The sequence below is a fragment of the Equus caballus genome, chromosome 19 (assembly GCF_041296265.1).
Source record: "Equus caballus isolate H_3958 breed thoroughbred chromosome 19, TB-T2T, whole genome shotgun sequence".
NCBI lineage: Eukaryota > Metazoa > Chordata > Mammalia > Perissodactyla > Equidae > Equus > Equus caballus.
Genome location: NC_091702.1, coordinates 18,102,935 through 18,122,141, shown reverse-complemented (window position 1 = coordinate 18,122,141; position 19,207 = coordinate 18,102,935). Strand labels below are relative to the sequence as shown.

General features: G+C 58.9%; 2 protein-coding genes across 2 annotated transcripts; both read left to right on the top strand.

The window, feature by feature from the left end:
* Window positions 1-1,103: 1,103 nt before the first annotated feature.
* Window positions 1,104-5,130, top strand: LOC138918887 (ral guanine nucleotide dissociation stimulator-like). The gene is made up of 4 exons (XM_070242460.1): window positions 1,104-1,829; window positions 2,769-3,668; window positions 4,369-4,562; window positions 4,827-5,130. Exons 2-4 carry the CDS (start codon window positions 3,583-3,585, stop codon window positions 4,988-4,990), a joined length of 444 nt encoding a protein of 147 aa, XP_070098561.1. The 5' UTR covers window positions 1,104-1,829; window positions 2,769-3,582; the 3' UTR covers window positions 4,991-5,130.
* Window positions 5,131-7,361: 2,231 nt separating this feature from the next.
* Window positions 7,362-11,398, top strand: LOC138918886 (ral guanine nucleotide dissociation stimulator-like). Its single transcript, XM_070242459.1, has 5 exons — window positions 7,362-7,579; window positions 7,986-8,096; window positions 9,037-9,230; window positions 10,637-10,830; window positions 11,095-11,398. The coding sequence occupies exons 1-5, from the start codon at window positions 7,442-7,444 to the stop codon at window positions 11,256-11,258; spliced, it is 801 nt and encodes a 266-aa protein (XP_070098560.1). The 5' UTR covers window positions 7,362-7,441; the 3' UTR covers window positions 11,259-11,398.
* The last annotated feature ends 7,809 nt before the right edge of the window (window positions 11,399-19,207 follow it).

Here is a 19,207-nt window from a genome sequence, read left to right as displayed (position 1 = left end):
GGAAGCCAGCTCTGCGTCCTCAAGGCTGGGGCTCTGGCTGCACACAGGCATTCCCAGGGGCCTCTGGAGAAGGCTGTGTTGGTGGAAGTGCATACAGATCTGGAGATGGCATGGGGGTGAGGGGGAGTATTCGGCAGTGTACATGGGCATTTGGTCAGTTCTTGTTTGAGGAGGAGCCCAGGTCCGGGGCACCCTGGATTGTAGCCCTGCCCACATCACACCCACGGTGGAGGCAGTGGCGGCCACTTTTCTGCTGAGCTCAGGCCTATGCAGTCCTGAATTGAATCTCTCACTGGAACATTGGGAAACTGAGGCCCCTAGAGGGGTAGGGAATGGCCCTCGACAGGGTGAGTCCAATGGGTAAGTGTGTGTTCTGACCTTCTAGGGCAAGACTGGGACCCCACGCGGAGGCTTGGCTTCTGAAATTAGGAACCATGAGACCTTGAGAAGCTCTTGCCAATCCCTCCCTTTTGTGGGAGCTGTTTTCTTCTTGGCCTCCACAACCTGAGCACACAACACGCGGACGCACACAAACACACACACACACGCGCATGCACACACACACAAACACACACACACACACACACACACATTGACCTTGGATGCAAGGATGGACTCTAGGGTGGGATCCGAAGAGAAGCAGACACAGGGCAAGTGGCAAGAGGAAGAAACACGAGGTGGGAGGCATTGCCTGCAAGTGACACCCGCCTGCAGTTTGAGAGGTATCGTCCTCTAAGGTAGGACACACGCCAGAGGACATGTCTAGCAAGTCCACGCTCCGGTCCTCCCCAGTGTGCAGACAGGAGGCCGACAGGCCCTGAGAGACACAACGGCTTATGCAGGATCCAGAAGAGGTAAGGAAGAGGACTTGTTTCTGCGTCAGTCTCAAAGCTGGGACCTCGGCCGCACCCAGACCCTCTAGGGAGCCTGTGAGACGGGTGTGTTGGTGTTCCTGGGTACGCCTACGACGTCGCATGGAGAAGGGGGGTGAGCAAGGCCATGGCCAGAGGACTGTTTGCATGGGTGGTATCTGAGGGGGGCACTCAGGTAAGGGCACTGCAGGAAATGAGGTCACTTCCTTGACAACAGACCCCAACAGACTTGGAACCCCCGCAACTAGGCAGCCACGTGCGCAAAGCCAGCTCACTTGGCTGGAGACTCTTGATAGAGAAACATGTTCTCCTGCTTTCTCCCGCCTGACCGGGGCTCTGGTTCCCAGAAAGCCCGCAGGGAGAACCTTTGGAGACGTTGTGGACGCTGGCTCAGCTCCCACGCCCCCCACCGCTGGACCTTTGGCAGGAGGTCCTCTCAGGTAACATGAGGAAGCCTAGAGCAGCCCAATCGAGGCCAGACCAGCTCCCCGAGCCCTCCCAGGGCAGCCCTCATCCCGTCCTCGTGAGTGTGGGGGCCAGAGGGACGTGTGGGCAGGATCTGCCCTTGGCCGCAGAAGGTTGGTGGGCTGGCAATAACCTGCTTTTCCCGTCACGTTCCCAAGCCAGGACAGGGCTGGCAGGACTGAAAGGGGACCCCTAAGCTGCCTCCTCATTCCAGGCCCTCAGGCTGCCGTGTGTTTCCCTCCTCGGTGGAGGTCTGTGTGGACCGTGGGGCGGGGTATGTGTGTCCAGAGTGGAGAGAGTCACAGAGGTGTGAGAGCCAGCAAAGACAGCCAGTCGGGTCTCTGAGGCTTGCCGCCTGGCTGCCGGGCACTGTCTTTCCAGAGCGTCACTCAGGAGACGGGCCAGCAGCTGAGCCACGACGCCCTCGACTCCACCACCCTGCAGGAAGGGAAGGTGCCCCACGCTGCCAAGCGAGGCCAGGGCCGGCTCAGGGTGAGTGCAGGTGCTGGGGAGACCCAAGCCCCAGGGCCCCAAGACAGCACTGAGGACCCCAGGTCTTCGAAGGCCCTGAGACAGCCCCGGGGCTCCTGCCTGGAGCCCTGCTCCCAAAGGAATCTGAATCCCCATCTCTTCCCCCGACCTTGCCCTGCGGGCCCAGCCCCCGTCTTGGCCAGAGGAGACGGCCCTGTCCACAGAGGTGTAGCAGAGCAGAGACATTTCTAGCCCATCAGCTCACGGGCGTTCAAGAGTCCTTTTGCGTTCTGTAGAGATTTTCCTGTTTGAACTCCCATCCTCACATGTCCATGTGGCCTGGCAATCCTTCCCCACCTTCTCCCAGTCGGACGCAGCATCCTGATGGATAGGCATGCTTTTTGCCCAACAGGACATGGGGCTCACAGGGTTCTTTCTGGTCCTCTGCCTTTGCTGTCCAGAGGAACACGTCCACGTGGCCTCTCGAGGTCAGGGCGTCGGGCCTCAGCAGGCTGCCCAACTTTCCAGAAGGGAGACCCTTTAGCCCAGTGACTCAGCCCTTCACTGAACCCGCACCTTCTGTTGCCATTTCCACAGCACCGCCCTGATCACCCTGCCTGTCCTCCCGTCCTCATCCCTCCCAGCCCACGAAAAGCCTCTGTGTTCTCCTGTCTCGAATGGGCAGTTGGTCAGCCACCCCAGGGTTGATGCTCTTCATCCAGGGAGGGGCTGTCACTCCTCTGCCAGCACAAAGACCTAGGAGACCAAGAGGTTTAATCCTTCTCCACCTCACATCCTACTTGGAATCCCGAGAATTCTTCCCTTGCCCTGGGCAATGATGCCCACTTCCGGCCACAAGTCACCGCGGGCTTGGGCATTCGGTGCGACCTCCAGTCCCCGGCACTCCTGGGGCCCGCGGTGCGGCCTCTGATGGCAAGCGGCCCCTCTGTCTGACCCCAGGCTGAAAATCCATCCCCAGCGAAGAGCAAAGCGTCCCGCCTGGTGTGGACCGTCCAGGCTGGAAGGCGGCAGAAGCGAGTGGAGCACCTGGTGCCCGCCTTCCTGGAGGGCGACACCGCCTACGTCCACAGCTTCCTGTGCACGTATAGAGGTTTTGCCACCACACGACAGGTGCTGGAGCTTCTGTTTCAAAGGTGCGTGCCGTGCCCCTCCGCAGCACTGTGGGCATTCAGCCACCTACTAGCTGTGAGGCTGGGGATGTCACGGCACCTCCCCGAGCCTCGGTTTGCTCCTTGCAAGGCGGGCTGAAGAGAGGATCAGCCTCCAGGGGAGATTGTAGGGACTCAGGCAGGTGCTGCCTGCAAAGGCTTCTCGAGAAGCCTAACCCTCTGGGAGGGTCGACTGGAGCGGAGGGGCTGTGGTTGTGCTCATTGAGGATATTCCTCTTGCCTAAGGCGAAGCCTCCGCCTCGTCCCTCAGCGTGCCCGTGGCCTTCACTGAGTTGTTGTCTTCCCTTTGGAAAAGGAGATGGCAGAGCTCTTCTAGGTCTCTGACCTGGGTGAAGCCAGAGCAGCGATCCCTGGGCTGAGCCGAGGCCCCCGACCCACTCAAGCAGGAGTGAGGGGCCGGTTGGAGCTCCTTCCTTCATCACGCACACACAGAGGTCCCCACTAGGTGCAGAAAGTTTTCTAGGCACTGACCAGAATCCCGTGCGCAGAGCAGGCGACAGCCATGCCCTCCAGGGCTCCATTCTCCTTGGGAGTGAGACAGCGCCGCTAGGCTTCTCACGCAGGCCTGATCCACAGTCCAGTCCATGCGACGTCCTCCTGTGTCTTCTAGATACGGTTGTGTCCTTGCCTATGGCGATGAGGACGGCGGACCCCTAGACCAACTCAAAAAGTGAGTGGGCTTTGGAATCCCTAGGAGGGCGCCCAGCGTCCACACTTGGAGGGCAGTTGCCTGCAGCGTCCCGCTCACTCATCTGCTAGAAGCTCCCCAGCGGGTGCTCAGCTCCTGCTCAGGGGGCTCAGGGAGTGCTCCGGGGCCACATAAGCCCCTCCCTGGTCGAGATACGGGGCAGGGGAGCATGACCCTCATGGGACACCTGGTGAATCAGGCAGCACGTAGGCCCAGGAGGGAAAGTTGGAGGCAAGAGGAGGGCCCTGGGAAGCATGGGCGGGAGACAATGTCCGTTGTTCCCTCACTGGTCAGATGTTCTGGGAGCACCTCCTGTGTGCCAGGGAGGGCAATGAAAAGAGGAGACTGCACCGCTCGCTGCCCTCACGCAGCTGACGTTCCAGTGGGCAGTGGGCGGAGAGATGCTCCAAGCAGTGTGTCAGGCTTCCCTGAGGCCTAGGAGAGGTGACGCCACCACGGCACAGGGCTCCCCCTTCCAAAGGCGTTTTCCTAGCCCCTCCTTGGTGCCCTGGCCTAGCTCTGCCAAGACTGCCAGATTGGAGGTGGCCGCCAAGTAGGACTGGCCCCTGGACAGCCAGGAGCGGGAGGCCCAGGAGCCCAGGCCCGCACAGGGATGCCCGGGAGGCCAGCGTGCAAGGAAAGGACCCTTCTCTGACTCTGCTGCCCACCTGTCCGTCCTCAGGGCCATCTCCTTCATTCTGGGCGCCTGGCTCCGATGGTACCCTGAGGATTTTATCCAGCCCCCAGATGTTCCCAGCCTGGAACTGCTCTTGGCCTACATCGGTCTCAATATGCCCGGCTCGGAGCTGGAGCACCGCGCCCGCGTTCTTCTTTCCCGGCTGGAGCAGCCTGAGCACACTGATGCCAAGACTGAGGGTGAGGAGGACTCGGGTGTGTGACGTGGGCGTGTGCAGAGGGGATGGCGCTGCGCCCCCCGGAGCAGAGTGTCCAGAGGCTGGGGTTCGGCTGGGAGCAAGGGGCGGGCTCAGATCACTCTTGCCAGGGACTGGAGTCTGGGAAGACTTTCGGGGGCGTGGTGCTTGGACTGAGACTGCTGGATTGGCGGCAGAGGGTCCCTTTCTTTGGAATGACTTGGGCGGGCAGTCATGTTGGTGGCGTTTTCTCTTCTTCCATCTCCAGCTGCAGCTCCACCGAAAGACGCGGAAGACCCTGAAGATCCGGCACCGTCTCTCCCTCTCGGGCCCAGCCCAGCTCAGAGCCGCACAGGCATCTTGCGAGCCACAGCCGGCTCAAGACCTTCAGCAAGCACTGGCAGCATCCCAGCCACTACCCTCAGCTCCTGAGCTGCAGCCCCAGAGAATCCTCGCCTTCCCCTAGCCATGGCGTGGGTTTTAAAGTTTTGTTTTTGGCTTTTCTTTACTTAACCTTTCCCTGTATTTTATCTCGTCAGTTCAATAAAGTTTAGTTCTTGGGTTCTTTTCAATTGTTCGCTGAAGTGGCGTGAAGCAGACTCACAACGTCACACCAACGTCATCCGCATCTAGTACCCGCCCATTTTTGTCCAAGAGAAACCCTGTCCCTGGGAAGCAGTCAGTCTCCCTTCCTCCCACCGCAAGTCCCTGGTAGCCACTGAGTTTCCTTCTGTCGGACGCCGTGCGTTTCCCTCCTCCGGAGTTTGCATGGAAGTGCCAGCCTTCCAGAGGTGGCCTCCTGTGCCTGGCTGGGTCTGGTCTGAGGTGAGTGACTCCGGATGTTTGAAATTGAGATAGCGGTTTTCATTAAGAAGAAAAATCCCCCGGAGATCAAAGATTCTGTCTCAAAGAGGATGCCCCGCTATTCCCTCTTTTCACTTCCTGGGGATGGGGACCCATTGGAGGTGTGACACCAGAGCTGGAAACAGCGAGGGAAATGTCGGGGCCAGGGAGACCCCTTTCAAATCTTTCGCTTTCCTGGATGGGCCCTGGTAACGTTTTCAAAATGTGCAAATTTCAAAAATATTCTCATCGCATATGAAACACTGGCGTTTATAAGAAGCGTATCGTGGAGTAAAATATATTCCCCAAAGTTTTAACGTTTGAGATAGATAATTAATGTTAATTTGGTAAAAGAATGACTTAAAGATGAGTCATAAGAAACGATGCCCTCGTTCTACCAAGAAACAACTGCCCAGAACAAGGGGTGGCCAGCTTTTCAGAGCTCTTCATTGAGCTCTGGTGTGGGGGCGTGTGTGTGTGTGTGTGTGTGAGTGTGTGTGTGTTTGTGTGTGAGGGCGGTGTGGGTGTGTGGGTGTGTGAGGGTGTGGTGCGGGAAGGAGCCTGGGGCTGTTCCTTCCTGGTACCTGATGCCCCACAGTGGGCTGTGAGTAGTCACACCTATCCCCTTGCGCGTTCTCAGGGACCACTGACCACATCCAAATCTCAGTAGTGACACGGCATCGCTTTGCCGTCCTCTGTGGAATCGCTCCAGTCAGTCCACACTCAAGAGGAGGGGATTACAGCAGGAGGTCTAGACCAGGAAGTCCTGATCCCAGGTGGCCAGTGACGGGAGAAGGAGAAGACCCCAGAACTTCAATGCCTTGCCCAGAATCCCAGATGAGGAAGAAGGCGGAGCCAGGGAGGAAGCCAGCTCTGCGTCCTCAAGGCTGGGGCTCTGGCTGCACACAGGCATTCCCAGGGGCCTCTGGAGAAGGCTGTGTTGGTGGAAGTGCATACAGATCTGGAGATGGCATGGGGGTGAGGGGGAGTATTCGGCAGTGTACACGGGCATTTGGTCAGTTCTTGTTTGAGGAGGAGCCCAGGTCCGGGGCACCCTGGATTGTAGCCCTGCCCACATCACACCCACGGTGGAGGCAGTGGCGGCCACTTTTCTGCTGAGCTCAGGCCTATGCAGTCCTGAATTGAATCTCTCACTGGAACATTGGGAAACTGAGGCCCCTAGAGGGGTAGGGAATGGCCCTCGACAGGGTGAGTCCAATGGGTAAGTGTGTGTTCTGACCTTCTAGGGCAAGACTGGGACCCCACGCGGAGGCTTGGCTTCTGAAATTAGGAACCATGAGACCTTGAGAAGCTCTTGCCAATCCCTCCCTTTTGTGGGAGCTGTTTTCTTCTTGGCCTCCACAACCTGAGCACACAACACGCGGACGCACACAAACACACACACACACGCGCATGCACACACACACAAACACACACACACACACACACACACACACATTGACCTTGGATGCAAGGATGGACTCTAGGGTGGGATCCGAAGAGAAGCAGACACAGGGCAAGTGGCAAGAGGAAGAAACACGAGGTGGGAGGCATTGCCTGCAAGTGACACCCGCCTGCAGTTTGAGAGGTATCGTCCTCTAAGGTAGGACACACGCCAGAGGACATGTCTAGCAAGTCCACGCTCGGGTCCTCCCCAGTGTGCAGACAGGAGGCCGACAGGCCCTGAGAGACACAACGGCTTATGCAGGATCCAGAAGAGGTAAGGCAGAGGACTTGTTTCTGCGTCAGTCTCAAAGCTGGGACCTCGGCCGCACCCAGACCCTCTAGGGAGCCTGTGAGACGGGTGTGTTGGTGTTCCTGGGTACGCCTACGACGTCGCATGGAGAAGGGGGGTGAGCAAGGCCATGGCCAGAGGACTGTTTGCATGGGTGGTATCTGAGGGGGGCACTCAGGTAAGGGCACTGCAGGAAATGAGGTCACTTCCTTGACAACAGACCCCAACAGACTTGGAACCCCCGCAACTAGGCAGCCACGTGCGCAAAGCCAGCTCACTTGGCTGGAGACTCTTGATAGAGAAACATGTTCTCCTGCTTTCTCCCGCCTGACCAGGGCTCTGGTTCCCAGAAAGCCCGCAGGGAGAACCTTTGGAGACGTTGTGGACGCTGGCTCAGCTCCCACGCCCCCCACCGCTGGACCTTTGGCAGGAGGTCCTCTCAGGTAACATGAGGAAGCCTAGAGCAGCCCAATCGAGGCCAGACCAGCTCCCCGAGCCCTCCCAGGGCAGCCCTCATCCCGTCCTCGTGAGTGTGGGGGCCAGAGGGACGTGTGGGCAGGATCTGCCCTTGGCCGCAGAAGGTTGGTGGGCTGGCAATAACCTGCTTTTCCCGTCACGTTCCCAAGCCAGGACAGGGCTGGCAGGACTGAAAGGGGACCCCTAAGCTGCCTCCTCATTCCAGGCCCTCAGGCTGCCGTGTGTTTCCCTCCTCGGTGGAGGTCTGTGTGGACCGTGGGGCGGGGTATGTGTGTCCAGAGTGGAGAGAGTCACAGAGGTGTGAGAGTCAGCAAAGACAGCCAGTCGGGTCTCTGAGGCTTGCCGCCTGGCTGCCGGGCACTGTCTTTCCAGAGCGTCACTCAGGAGACGGGCCAGCAGCTGAGCCACGACGCCCTCGACTCCACCACCCTGCAGGAAGGGAAGGTGCCCCACGCTGCCAAGCGAGGCCAGGGCCGGCTCAGGGTGAGTGCAGGTGCTGGGGAGACCCAAGCCCCAGGGCCCCAAGACAGCACTGAGGACCCCCAGGTCTTCGAAGGCCCTGAGACAGCCCCGGGGCTCCTGCCTGGAGCCCTGCTCCCAAAGGAATCTGAATCCCCATCTCTTCCCCCGACCTTGCCCTGCGGGCCCAGCCCCCGTCTTGGCCAGAGGAGACGGCCCTGTCCACAGAGGTGTAGCAGAGCAGAGACATTTCTAGCCCATCAGCTCACGGGCGTTCAAGAGTCCTTTTGCGTTCTGTAGAGATTTTCCTGTTTGAACTCCCATCCTCACATGTCCATGTGGCCTGGCAATCCTTCCCCACCTTCTCCCAGTCGGACGCAGCATCCTGATGGATAGGCATGCTTTTTGCCCAACAGGACATGGGGCTCACAGGGTTCTTTCTGGTCCTCTGCCTTTGCTGTCCAGAGGAACACGTCCACGTGGCCTCTCGAGGTCAGGGCGTCGGGCCTCAGCAGGCTGCCCAACTTTCCAGAAGGGAGACCCATTAGCCCAGTGACTCAGCCCTTCACTGAACCCGCACCTTCTGTTGCCATTTCCACAGCACCGCCCTGATCACCCTGCCTGTCCTCCCGTCCTCATCCCTCCCAGCCCACGAAAAGCCTCTGTGTTCTCCTGTCTCGAATGGGCAGTTGGTCAGCCACCCCAGGGTTGATGCTCTTCATCCAGGGAGGGGCTGTCACTCCTCTGCCAGCACAAAGACCTAGGAGACCAAGAGGTTTAATCCTTCTCCACCTCACATCCTACTTGGAATCCCGAGAATTCTTCCCTTGCCCTGGGCAATGATGCCCACTTCCGGCCACAAGTCACCGCGGGCTTGGGCATTCGGTGCGACCTCCAGTCCCCGGCACTCCTGGGGCCCGCGGTGCGGCCTCTGATGGCAAGCGGCCCCTCTGTCTGACCCCAGGCTGAAAATCCATCCCCAGCGAAGAGCAAAGCGTCCCGCCTGGTGTGGACCGTCCAGGCTGGAAGGCGGCAGAAGCGAGTGGAGCACCTGGTGCCCGCCTTCCTGGAGGGCGACACCGCCTACGTCCACAGCTTCCTGTGCACGTATAGAGGTTTTGCCACCACACGACAGGTGCTGGAGCTTCTGTTTCAAAGGTGCGTGCCGTGCCCCTCCGCAGCACTGTGGGCATTCAGCCACCTACTAGCTGTGAGGCTGGGGATGTCACGGCACCTCCCCGAGCCTCGGTTTGCTCCTTGCAAGGCGGGCTGAAGAGAGGATCAGCCTCCAGGGGAGATTGTAGGGACTCAGGCAGGTGCTGCCTGCAAAGGCTTCTCGAGAAGCCTAACCCTCTGGGAGGGTCGACTGGAGCGGAGGGGCTGTGGTTGTGCTCATTGAGGATATTCCTCTTGCCTAAGGCGAAGCCTCCGCCTCGTCCCTCAGCGTGCCCGTGGCCTTCACTGAGTTGTTGTCTTCCCTTTGGAAAAGGAGATGGCAGAGCTCTTCTAGGTCTCTGACCTGGGTGAAGCCAGAGCAGCGATCCCTGGGCTGAGCCGAGGCCCCCGACCCACTCAAGCAGGAGTGAGGGGCCGGTTGGAGCTCCTTCCTTCATCACGCACACACAGAGGTCCCCACTAGGTGCAGAAAGTTTTCTAGGCACTGACCAGAATCCCGTGCGCAGAGCAGGCGACAGCCATGCCCTCCAGGGCTCCATTCTCCTTGGGAGTGAGACAGCGCCGCTAGGCTTCTCACGCAGGCCTGATCCACAGTCCAGTCCATGCGACGTCCTCCTGTGTCTTCTAGATACGGTTGTGTCCTTGCCTATGGCGATGAGGACGGCGGACCCCTAGACCAACTCAAAAAGTGAGTGGGCTTTGGAATCCCTAGGAGGGCGCCCAGCGTCCACACTTGGAGGGCAGTTGCCTGCAGCGTCCCGCTCACTCATCTGCTAGAAGCTCCCCAGCGGGTGCTCAGCTCCTGCTCAGGGGGCTCAGGGAGTGCTCCGGGGCCACATAAGCCCCTCCCTGGTCGAGATACGGGGCAGGGGAGCATGACCCTCATGGGACACCTGGTGAATCAGGCAGCACGTAGGCCCAGGAGGGAAAGTTGGAGGCAAGAGGAGGGCCCTGGGAAGCATGGGCGGGAGACAATGTCCGTTGTTCCCTCACTGGTCAGATGTTCTGGGAGCACCTCCTGTGTGCCAGGGAGGGCAATGAAAAGAGGAGACTGCACCGCTCGCTGCCCTCACGCAGCTGACGTTCCAGTGGGCAGTGGGCGGAGAGATGCTCCAAGCAGTGTGTCCGGCTTCCCTGAGGCCTAGGAGAGGTGACGCCACCACGGCACAGGGCTCCCCCTTCCAAAGGCGTTTTCCTAGCCCCTCCTTGGTGCCCTGGCCTAGCTCTGCCAAGACTGCCAGATTGGAGGTGGCCGCCAAGTAGGACTGGCCCCTGGACAGCCAGGAGCGGGAGGCCCAGGAGCCCAGGCCCGCACAGGGATGCCCGGGAGGCCAGCGTGCAAGGAAAGGACCCTTCTCTGACTCTGCTGCCCACCTGTCCGTCCTCAGGGCCATCTCCTTCATTCTGGGCGCCTGGCTCCGATGGTACCCTGAGGATTTTATCCAGCCCCCAGATGTTCCCAGCCTGGAACTGCTCTTGGCCTACATCGGTCTCAATATGCCCGGCTCGGAGCTGGAGCACCGCGCCCGCGTTCTTCTTTCCCGGCTGGAGCAGCCTGAGCACACTGATGCCAAGACTGAGGGTGAGGAGGACTCGGGTGTGTGACGTGGGCGTGTGCAGAGGGGATGGCGCTGCGCCCCCCGGAGCAGAGTGTCCAGAGGCTGGGGTTCGGCTGGGAGCAAGGGGCGGGCTCAGATCACTCTTGCCAGGGACTGGAGTCTGGGAAGACTTTCGGGGGCGTGGTGCTTGGACTGAGACTGCTGGATTGGCGGCAGAGGGTCCCTTTCTTTGGAATGACTTGGGCGGGCAGTCATGTTGGTGGCGTTTTCTCTTCTTCCATCTCCAGCTGCAGCTCCACCGAAAGACGCGGAAGACCCTGAAGATCCGGCACCGTCTCTCCCTCTCGGGCCCAGCCCAGCTCAGAGCCGCACAGGCATCTTGCGAGCCACAGCCGGCTCAAGACCTTCAGCAAGCACTGGCAGCATCCCAGCCACTACCCTCAGCTCCTGAGCTGCAGCCCCAGAGAATCCTCGCCTTCCCCTAGCCATGGCGTGGGTTTTAAAGTTTTGTTTTTGGCTTTTCTTTACTTAACCTTTCCCTGTATTTTATCTCGTCAGTTCAATAAAGTTTAGTTCTTGGGTTCTTTTCAATTGTTCGCTGAAGTGGCGTGAAGCAGACTCACAACGTCACACCAACGTCATCCGCATCTAGTACCCGCCCATTTTTGTCCAAGAGAAACCCTGTCCCTGGGAAGCAGTCAGTCTCCCTTCCTCCCACCGCAAGTCCCTGGTAGCCACTGAGTTTCCTTCTGTCGGACTCCGTGCGTTTCCCTCCTCCGGAGTTTGCATGGAAGTGCCAGCCTTCCAGAGGTGGCCTCCTGTGCCTGGCTGGGTCTGGTCTGAGGTGAGTGACTCCGGATGTTTGAAATTGAGATAGCGGTTTTCATTAAGAAGAAAAATCCCCCGGAGATCAAAGATTCTGTCTCAAAGAGGATGCCCCGCTATTCCCTCTTTTCACTTCCTGGGGATGGGGACCCATTGGAGGTGTGACACCAGAGCTGGAAACAGCGAGGGAAATGTCGGGGCCAGGGAGACCCCTTTCAAATCTTTCGCTTTCCTGGATGGGCCCTGGTAACGTTTTCAAAATGTGCAAATTTCAAAAATATTCTCATCGCATATGAAACACTGGCGTTTATAAGAAGCGTATCGTGGAGTAAAATATATTCCCCAAAGTTTTAACGTTTGAGATAGATAATTAATGTTAATTTGGTAAAAGGATGACTTAAAGATGAGTCATAAGAAACGATGCCCTCGTTCTACCAAGAAACAACTGCCCAGAACAAGGGGTGGCCAGCTTTTCAGAGCTCTTCATTGAGCTCTGGTGCGGGGGCGTGTGTGTGTGTGTGTGTGAGTGTGTGTGTGTTTGTGTGTGAGGGCGGTGTGGGTGTGTGGGTGTGTGAGGGTGTGGTGCGGGAAGGAGCCTGGGGCTGTTCCTTCCTGGTACCTGATGCCCCACAGTGGGCTGTGAGTAGTCACACCTATCCCCTTGCGCGTTCTCAGGGACCACTGACCACATCCAAATCTCAGTAGTGACACGGCATCGCTTTGCCGTCCTCTGTGGAATCGCTCCAGTCAGTCCACACTCAAGAGGAGGGGATTACAGCAGGAGGTCTAGACCAGGAAGTCCTGATCCCAGGTGGCCAGTGACGGGAGAAGGAGAAGACCCCAGAACTTCAATGCCTTGCCCAGAATCCCAGATGAGGAAGAAGGCGGAGCCAGGGAGGAAGCCAGCTCTGCGTCCTCAAGGCTGGGGCTCTGGCTGCACACAGGCATTCCCAGGGGCCTCTGGAGAAGGCTGTGTTGGTGGAAGTGCATACAGATCTGGAGATGGCATGGGGGTGAGGGGGAGTATTCGGCAGTGTACACGGGCATTTGGTCAGTTCTTGTTTGAGGAGGAGCCCAGGTCCGGGGCACCCTGGATTGTAGCCCTGCCCACATCACACCCACGGTGGAGGCAGTGGCGGCCACTTTTCTGCTGAGCTCAGGCCTATGCAGTCCTGAATTGAATCTCTCACTGGAACATTGGGAAACTGAGGCCCCTAGAGGGGTAGGGAATGGCCCTCGACAGGGTGAGTCCAATGGGTAAGTGTGTGTTCTGACCTTCTAGGGCAAGACTGGGACCCCACGCGGAGGCTTGGCTTCTGAAATTAGGAACCATGAGACCTTGAGAAGCTCTTGCCAATCCCTCCCTTTTGTGGGAGCTGTTTTCTTCTTGGCCTCCACAACCTGAGCACACAACACGTGGACGCACACAAACACACACACACACGCGCATGCACACACACACAAACACACACACACACACACACACACACACATTGACCTTGGATGCAAGGATGGACTCTAGGGTGGGATCCGAAGAGAAGCAGACACAGGGCAAGTGGCAAGAGGAAGAAACACGAGGTGGGAGGCATTGCCTGCAAGTGACACCCGCCTGCAGTTTGAGAGGTATCGTCCTCTAAGGTAGGACACACGCCAGAGGACATGTCTAGCAAGTCCACGCTCCGGTCCTCCCCAGTGTGCAGACAGGAGGCCGACAGGCCCTGAGAGACACAACGGCTTATGCAGGATCCAGAAGAGGTAAGGAAGAGGACTTGTTTCTGCGTCAGTCTCAAAGCTGGGACCTCGGCCGCACCCAGACCCTCTAGGGAGCCTGTGAGACGGGTGTGTTGGTGTTCCTGGGTACGCCTACGACGTCGCATGGAGAAGGGGGGTGAGCAAGGCCATGGCCAGAGGACTGTTTGCATGGGTGGTATCTGAGGGGGGCACTCAGGTAAGGGCACTGCAGGAAATGAGGTCACTTCCTTGACAACAGACCCCAACAGACTTGGAACCCCCGCAACTAGGCAGCCACGTGCGCAAAGCCAGCTCACTTGGCTGGAGACTCTTGATAGAGAAACATGTTCTCCTGCTTTCTCCCGCCTGACCAGGGCTCTGGTTCCCAGAAAGCCCGCAGGGAGAACCTTTGGAGACGTTGTGGACGCTGGCTCAGCTCCCACGCCCCCCACCGCTGGACCTTTGGCAGGAGGTCCTCTCAGGTAACATGAGGAAGCCTAGAGCAGCCCAATCGAGGCCAGACCAGCTCCCCGAGCCCTCCCAGGGCAGCCCTCATCCCGTCCTCGTGAGTGTGGGGGCCAGAGGGACGTGTGGGCAGGATCTGCCCTTGGCCGCAGAAGGTTGGTGGGCTGGCAATAACCTGCTTTTCCCGTCACGTTCCCAAGCCAGGACAGGGCTGGCAGGACTGAAAGGGGACCCCTAAGCTGCCTCCTCATTCCAGGCCCTCAGGCTGCCGTGTGTTTCCCTCCTCGGTGGAGGTCTGTGTGGACCGTGGGGCGGGGTATGTGTGTCCAGAGTGGAGAGAGTCACAGAGGTGTGAGAGCCAGCAAAGACAGCCAGTCGGGTCTCTGAGGCTTGCCGCCTGGCTGCCGGGCACTGTCTTTCCAGAGCGTCACTCAGGAGATGGGCCAGCAGCTGAGCCACGACGCCCTCGACTCCACCACCCTGCAGGAAGGGAAGGTGCCCCACGCTGCCAAGCGAGGCCAGGGCCGGCTCAGGGTGAGTGCAGGTGCTGGGGAGACCCAAGCCCCAGGGCCCCAAGACAGCACTGAGGACCCCAGGTCTTCGAAGGCCCTGAGACAGCCCCGGGGCTCCTGCCTGGAGCCCTGCTCCCAAAGGAATCTGAATCCCCATCTCTTCCCCCGACCTTGCCCTGCGGGCCCAGCCCCCGTCTTGGCCAGAGGAGACGGCCCTGTCCACAGAGGTGTAGCAGAGCAGAGACATTTCTAGCCCATCAGCTCACGGGCGTTCAAGAGTCCTTTTGCGTTCTGTAGAGATTTTCCTGTTTGAACTCCCATCCTCACATGTCCATGTGGCCTGGCAATCCTTCCCCACCTTCTCCCAGTCGGACGCAGCATCCTGATGGATAGGCATGCTTTTTGCCCAACAGGACATGGGGCTCACAGGGTTCTTTCTGGTCCTCTGCCTTTGCTGTCCAGAGGAACACGTCCACGTGGCCTCTCGAGGTCAGGGCGTCGGGCCTCAGCAGGCTGCCCAACTTTCCAGAAGGGAGACCCATTAGCCCAGTGACTCAGCCCTTCAATGAACCCGCACCTTCTGTTGCCATTTCCACAGCACCGCCCTGATCACCCTGCCTGTCCTCCCGTCCTCATCCCTCCCAGCCCACGAAAAGCCTCTGTGTTCTCCTGTCTCGAATGGGCAGTTGGTCAGCCACCCCAGGGTTGATGCTCTTCATCCAGGGAGGGGCTGTCACTCCTCTGCCAGCACAAAGACCTAGGAGACCAAGAGGTTTAATCCTTCTCCACCTCACATCCTACTTGGAATCCCGAGAATTCTTCCCTTGCCCTGGGCAATGATGCCCACTTCCGGCCACAAGTCACCGCGGGCTTGGGCATTCGGTGCGACCTCCAGTCCCCGGCACTCCTGGGGCCCGCGGTGCGGCCTCTGATGGCAAGCGGCCCCTCTGTCTGACCCCAGGCTGAAAATCCATCCCCAGCGAAGAGCAAAGCGTCCCGCCTGGTGTGGACCGTCCAGGCTGGAAGGCGGCAGAAGCGAGTGGAGCACCTGGTGCCCGCCTTCCTGGAGGGCGACACCGCCTACGTCCACAGCTTCCTGTGCACGTATAGAGGTTTTGCCACCACACGACAGGTGCTGGAGCTTCTGTTTCAAAGGTGCGTGCCGTGCCCCTCCGCAGCACTGTGGGCATTCAGCCACCTACTAGCTGTGAGGCTGGGGATGTCACGGCACCTCCCCGAGCCTCGGTTTGCTCCTTGCAAGGCGGGCTGAAGAGAGGATCAGCCTCCAGGGGAGATTGTAGGGACTCAGGCAGGTGCTGCCTGCAAAGGCTTCTCGAGAAGCCTAACCCTCTGGGAGGGTCGACTGGAGCGGAGGGGCTGTGGTTGTGCTCATTGAGGATATTCCTCTTGCCTAAGGCGAAGCCTCCGCCTCGTCCCTCAGCGTGCCCGTGGCCTTCACTGAGTTGTTGTCTTCCCTTTGGAAAAGGAGATGGCAGAGCTCTTCTAGGTCTCTGACCTGGGTGAAGCCAGAGCAGCGATCCCTGGGCTGAGCCGAGGCCCCCGACCCACTCAAGCAGGAGTGAGGGGCCGGTTGGAGCTCCTTCCTTCATCACGCACACACAGAGGTCCCCACTAGGTGCAGAAAGTTTTCTAGGCACTGACCAGAATCCCGTGCGCAGAGCAGGCGACAGCCATGCCCTCCAGGGCTCCATTCTCCTTGGGAGTGAGACAGCGCCGCTAGGCTTCTCACGCAGGCCTGATCCACAGTCCAGTCCATGCGACGTCCTCCTGTGTCTTCTAGATAGGGTTGTGTCCTTGCCTGTGGCGATGAGGACGGCGGACCCCTAGACCAACTCAAAAAGTGAGTGGGCTTTGGAATCCCTAGGAGGGCGCCCAGCGTCCACACTTGGAGGGCAGTTGCCTGCAGCGTCCCGCTCACTCATCTGCTAGAAGCTCCCCAGCGGGTGCTCAGCTCCTGCTCAGGGGGCTCAGGGAGTGCTCCGGGGCCACATAAGCCCCTCCCTGGTCGAGATACGGGGCAGGGGAGCATGACCCTCATGGGACACCTGGTGAATCAGGCAGCACGTAGGCCCAGGAGGGAAAGTTGGAGGCAAGAGGAGGGCCCTGGGAAGCATGGGCGGGAGACAATGTCCGTTGTTCCCTCACTGGTCAGATGTTCTGGGAGCACCTCCTGTGTGCCAGGGAGGGCAATGAAAAGAGGAGACTGCACCGCTCGCTGCCCTCACGCAGCTGACGTTCCAGTGGGCAGTGGGCGGAGAGATGCTCCAAGCAGTGTGTCAGGCTTCCCTGAGGCCTAGGAGAGGTGACGCCACCACGGCACAGGGCTCCCCCTTCCAAAGGCGTTTTCCTAGCCCCTCCTTGGTGCCCTGGCCTAGCTCTGCCAAGACTGCCAGATTGGAGGTGGCCGCCAAGTAGGACTGGCCCCTGGACAGCCAGGAGCGGGAGGCCCAGGAGCCCAGGCCCGCACAGGGATGCCCGGGAGGCCAGCGTGCAAGGAAAGGACCCTTCTCTGACTCTGCTGCCCACCTGTCCGTCCTCAGGGCCATCTCCTTCATTCTGGGCGCCTGGCTCCGATGGTACCCTGAGGATTTTATCCAGCCCCCAGATGTTCCCAGCCTGGAACTGCTCTTGGCCTACATCGGTCTCAATATGCCCGGCTCGGAGCTGGAGCACCGCGCCCGCGTTCTTCTTTCCCGGCTGGAGCAGCCTGAGCACACTGATGCCAAGACTGAGGGTGAGGAGGACTCGGGTGTGTGACGTGGGCGTGTGCAGAGGGGATGGCGCTGCGCCCCCCCGGAGCAGAGTGTCCAGAGGCTGGGGTTCGGCTGGGAGCAAGGGGCGGGCTCAGATCACTCTTGCCAGGGACTGGAGTCTGGGAAGACTTTCGGGGGCGTGGTGCTTGGACTGAGACTGCTGGATTGGCGGCAGAGGGTCCCTTTCTTTGGAATGACTTGGGCGGGCAGTCATGTTGGTGGCGTTTTCTCTTCTTCCATCTCCAGCTGCAGCTCCACCGAAAGACGCGGAAGACCCTGAAGATCCGGCACCGTCTCTCCCTCTCGGGCCCATCCCAGCTCAGAGCCGCACAGGCATCTTGCGAGCCACAGCCGGCTCAAGACCTTCAGCAAGCACTGGCAGCATCCCAGCCACTACCCTCAGCTCCTGAGCTGCAGCCCCAGAGAATCCTCGCCTTCCCCTAGCCATGGCGTGGGTTTTAAAGTTTTGTTGTTGGTTTTTCTTTACTTAACCTTTCCCTGTATTTTATCTCGTCAGTTCAATAAAGTTTAGTTCTTGGGTTCTTTTCAATTGTTCGCTGAAGTGGCGTGAAGCAGACTCACAACGTCACACCAACGTCATCCGCATCTAGTACCCGCCCATTTTTGTCCAAGAGAAACCCTGTCCCTGGGAAGCAGTCAGTCTCCCTTCCTCCCACCGCAAGTCCCTGGTAGCCACTGAGTTTCCTTCTGTCGGACTCCGTGCGTTTCCCTCCTCCGGAGTTTGCATGGAAGTGCCAGCCTTCCAGAGGTGGCCTCCTGTGCCTGGCTGGGTCTGGTCTGAGGTGAGTGACTCCGGATGTTTGAAATTGAGATAGCGGTTTTCATTAAGAAGAAAAATCCCCCGCAGATCAAAGATTCTGTCTCAAAGAGGATGCCCCGCTATTCCCTCTTTTCACTTCCTGGGGATGGGGACCCATTGGAGGTGTGACACCAGAGCTGGAAACAGCGAGGGAAATGTCGGGGCCAGGGAGACCCCTTTCAAATCTTTCGCTTTCCTGGATGGGCCCTGGTAACGTTTTCAAAATGTGCAAATTTCAAAAATATTCTCATCGCATATGAAACACTGGCGTTTATAAGAAGCGTATCGTGGAGTAAAATATATTCCCCAAAGTTTTAACGTTTGAGATAGATAATTAATGTTAATTTGGTAAAAGAAGGACTTAAAGGTGAGTCATAAGAAACGATGCCCTCGTTCTACCAAGAAACAACTGCTCAGAACAAGGGGTGGCCAGCTTTTCAGAGCTCTTCATTGAGCTCTGGTGCGGGGGCGTGTGTGTGTGTGTGTGTGAGTGTGTGTGTGTTTGTGTGTGAGGGCGGTGTGGGTGTGTGGGTGTGTGAGGGTGTGGTGCGGGAAGGAGCCTGGGGCTGTTCCTTCCTGGTACCTGATGCCCCACAGTGGGCTGTGAGTAGTCACACCTATCCCCTTGCGCGTTCTCAGGGACCACTGACCACATCCAAATCTCAGTAGTGACACGGCATCGCTTTGCCGTCCTCTGTGGAATCGCTCCAGTCAGTCCACACTCAAGAGGAGGGGATTACAGCAGGAGGTCTAGACCAGGAAGTCCTGATCCCAGGTGGCCAGTGACGGGAGAAGGAGAAGACCCCAGAACTTCAATGCCTTGCCCAGAATCCCAGATGAGGAAGAAGGCGGAGCCAGGGTGGAAGCCAGCTCTGCGTCCTCAAGGCTGGGGCTCTGGCTGCACACAGGCATTCCCAGGGGCCTCTGGAGAAGGCTATGTTGGTGGAAGTGCATACAGATCTGGAGATGGCATGGGGGTGAGGGGGAGTATTCGGCAGTGTACACGGGCATTTGGTCAGTTCTTGTTTGAGGAGGAGCCCAGGTCCGGGGCACCCTGGATTGTAGCCCTGCCCACATCACACCCACGGTGGAGGCAGTGGCGGCCACTTTTCTGCTGAGCTCAGGCCTATGCAGTCCTGAATTGAATCTCTCACTGGAACATTGGGAAACTGAGGCCCCTAGAGGGGTAGGGAATGGCCCTCGACAGGATGAGTCCAATGGGTAAGTGTGTGTTCTGACCTTCTAGGGCAAGACTGGGACCCCACGCGGAGGC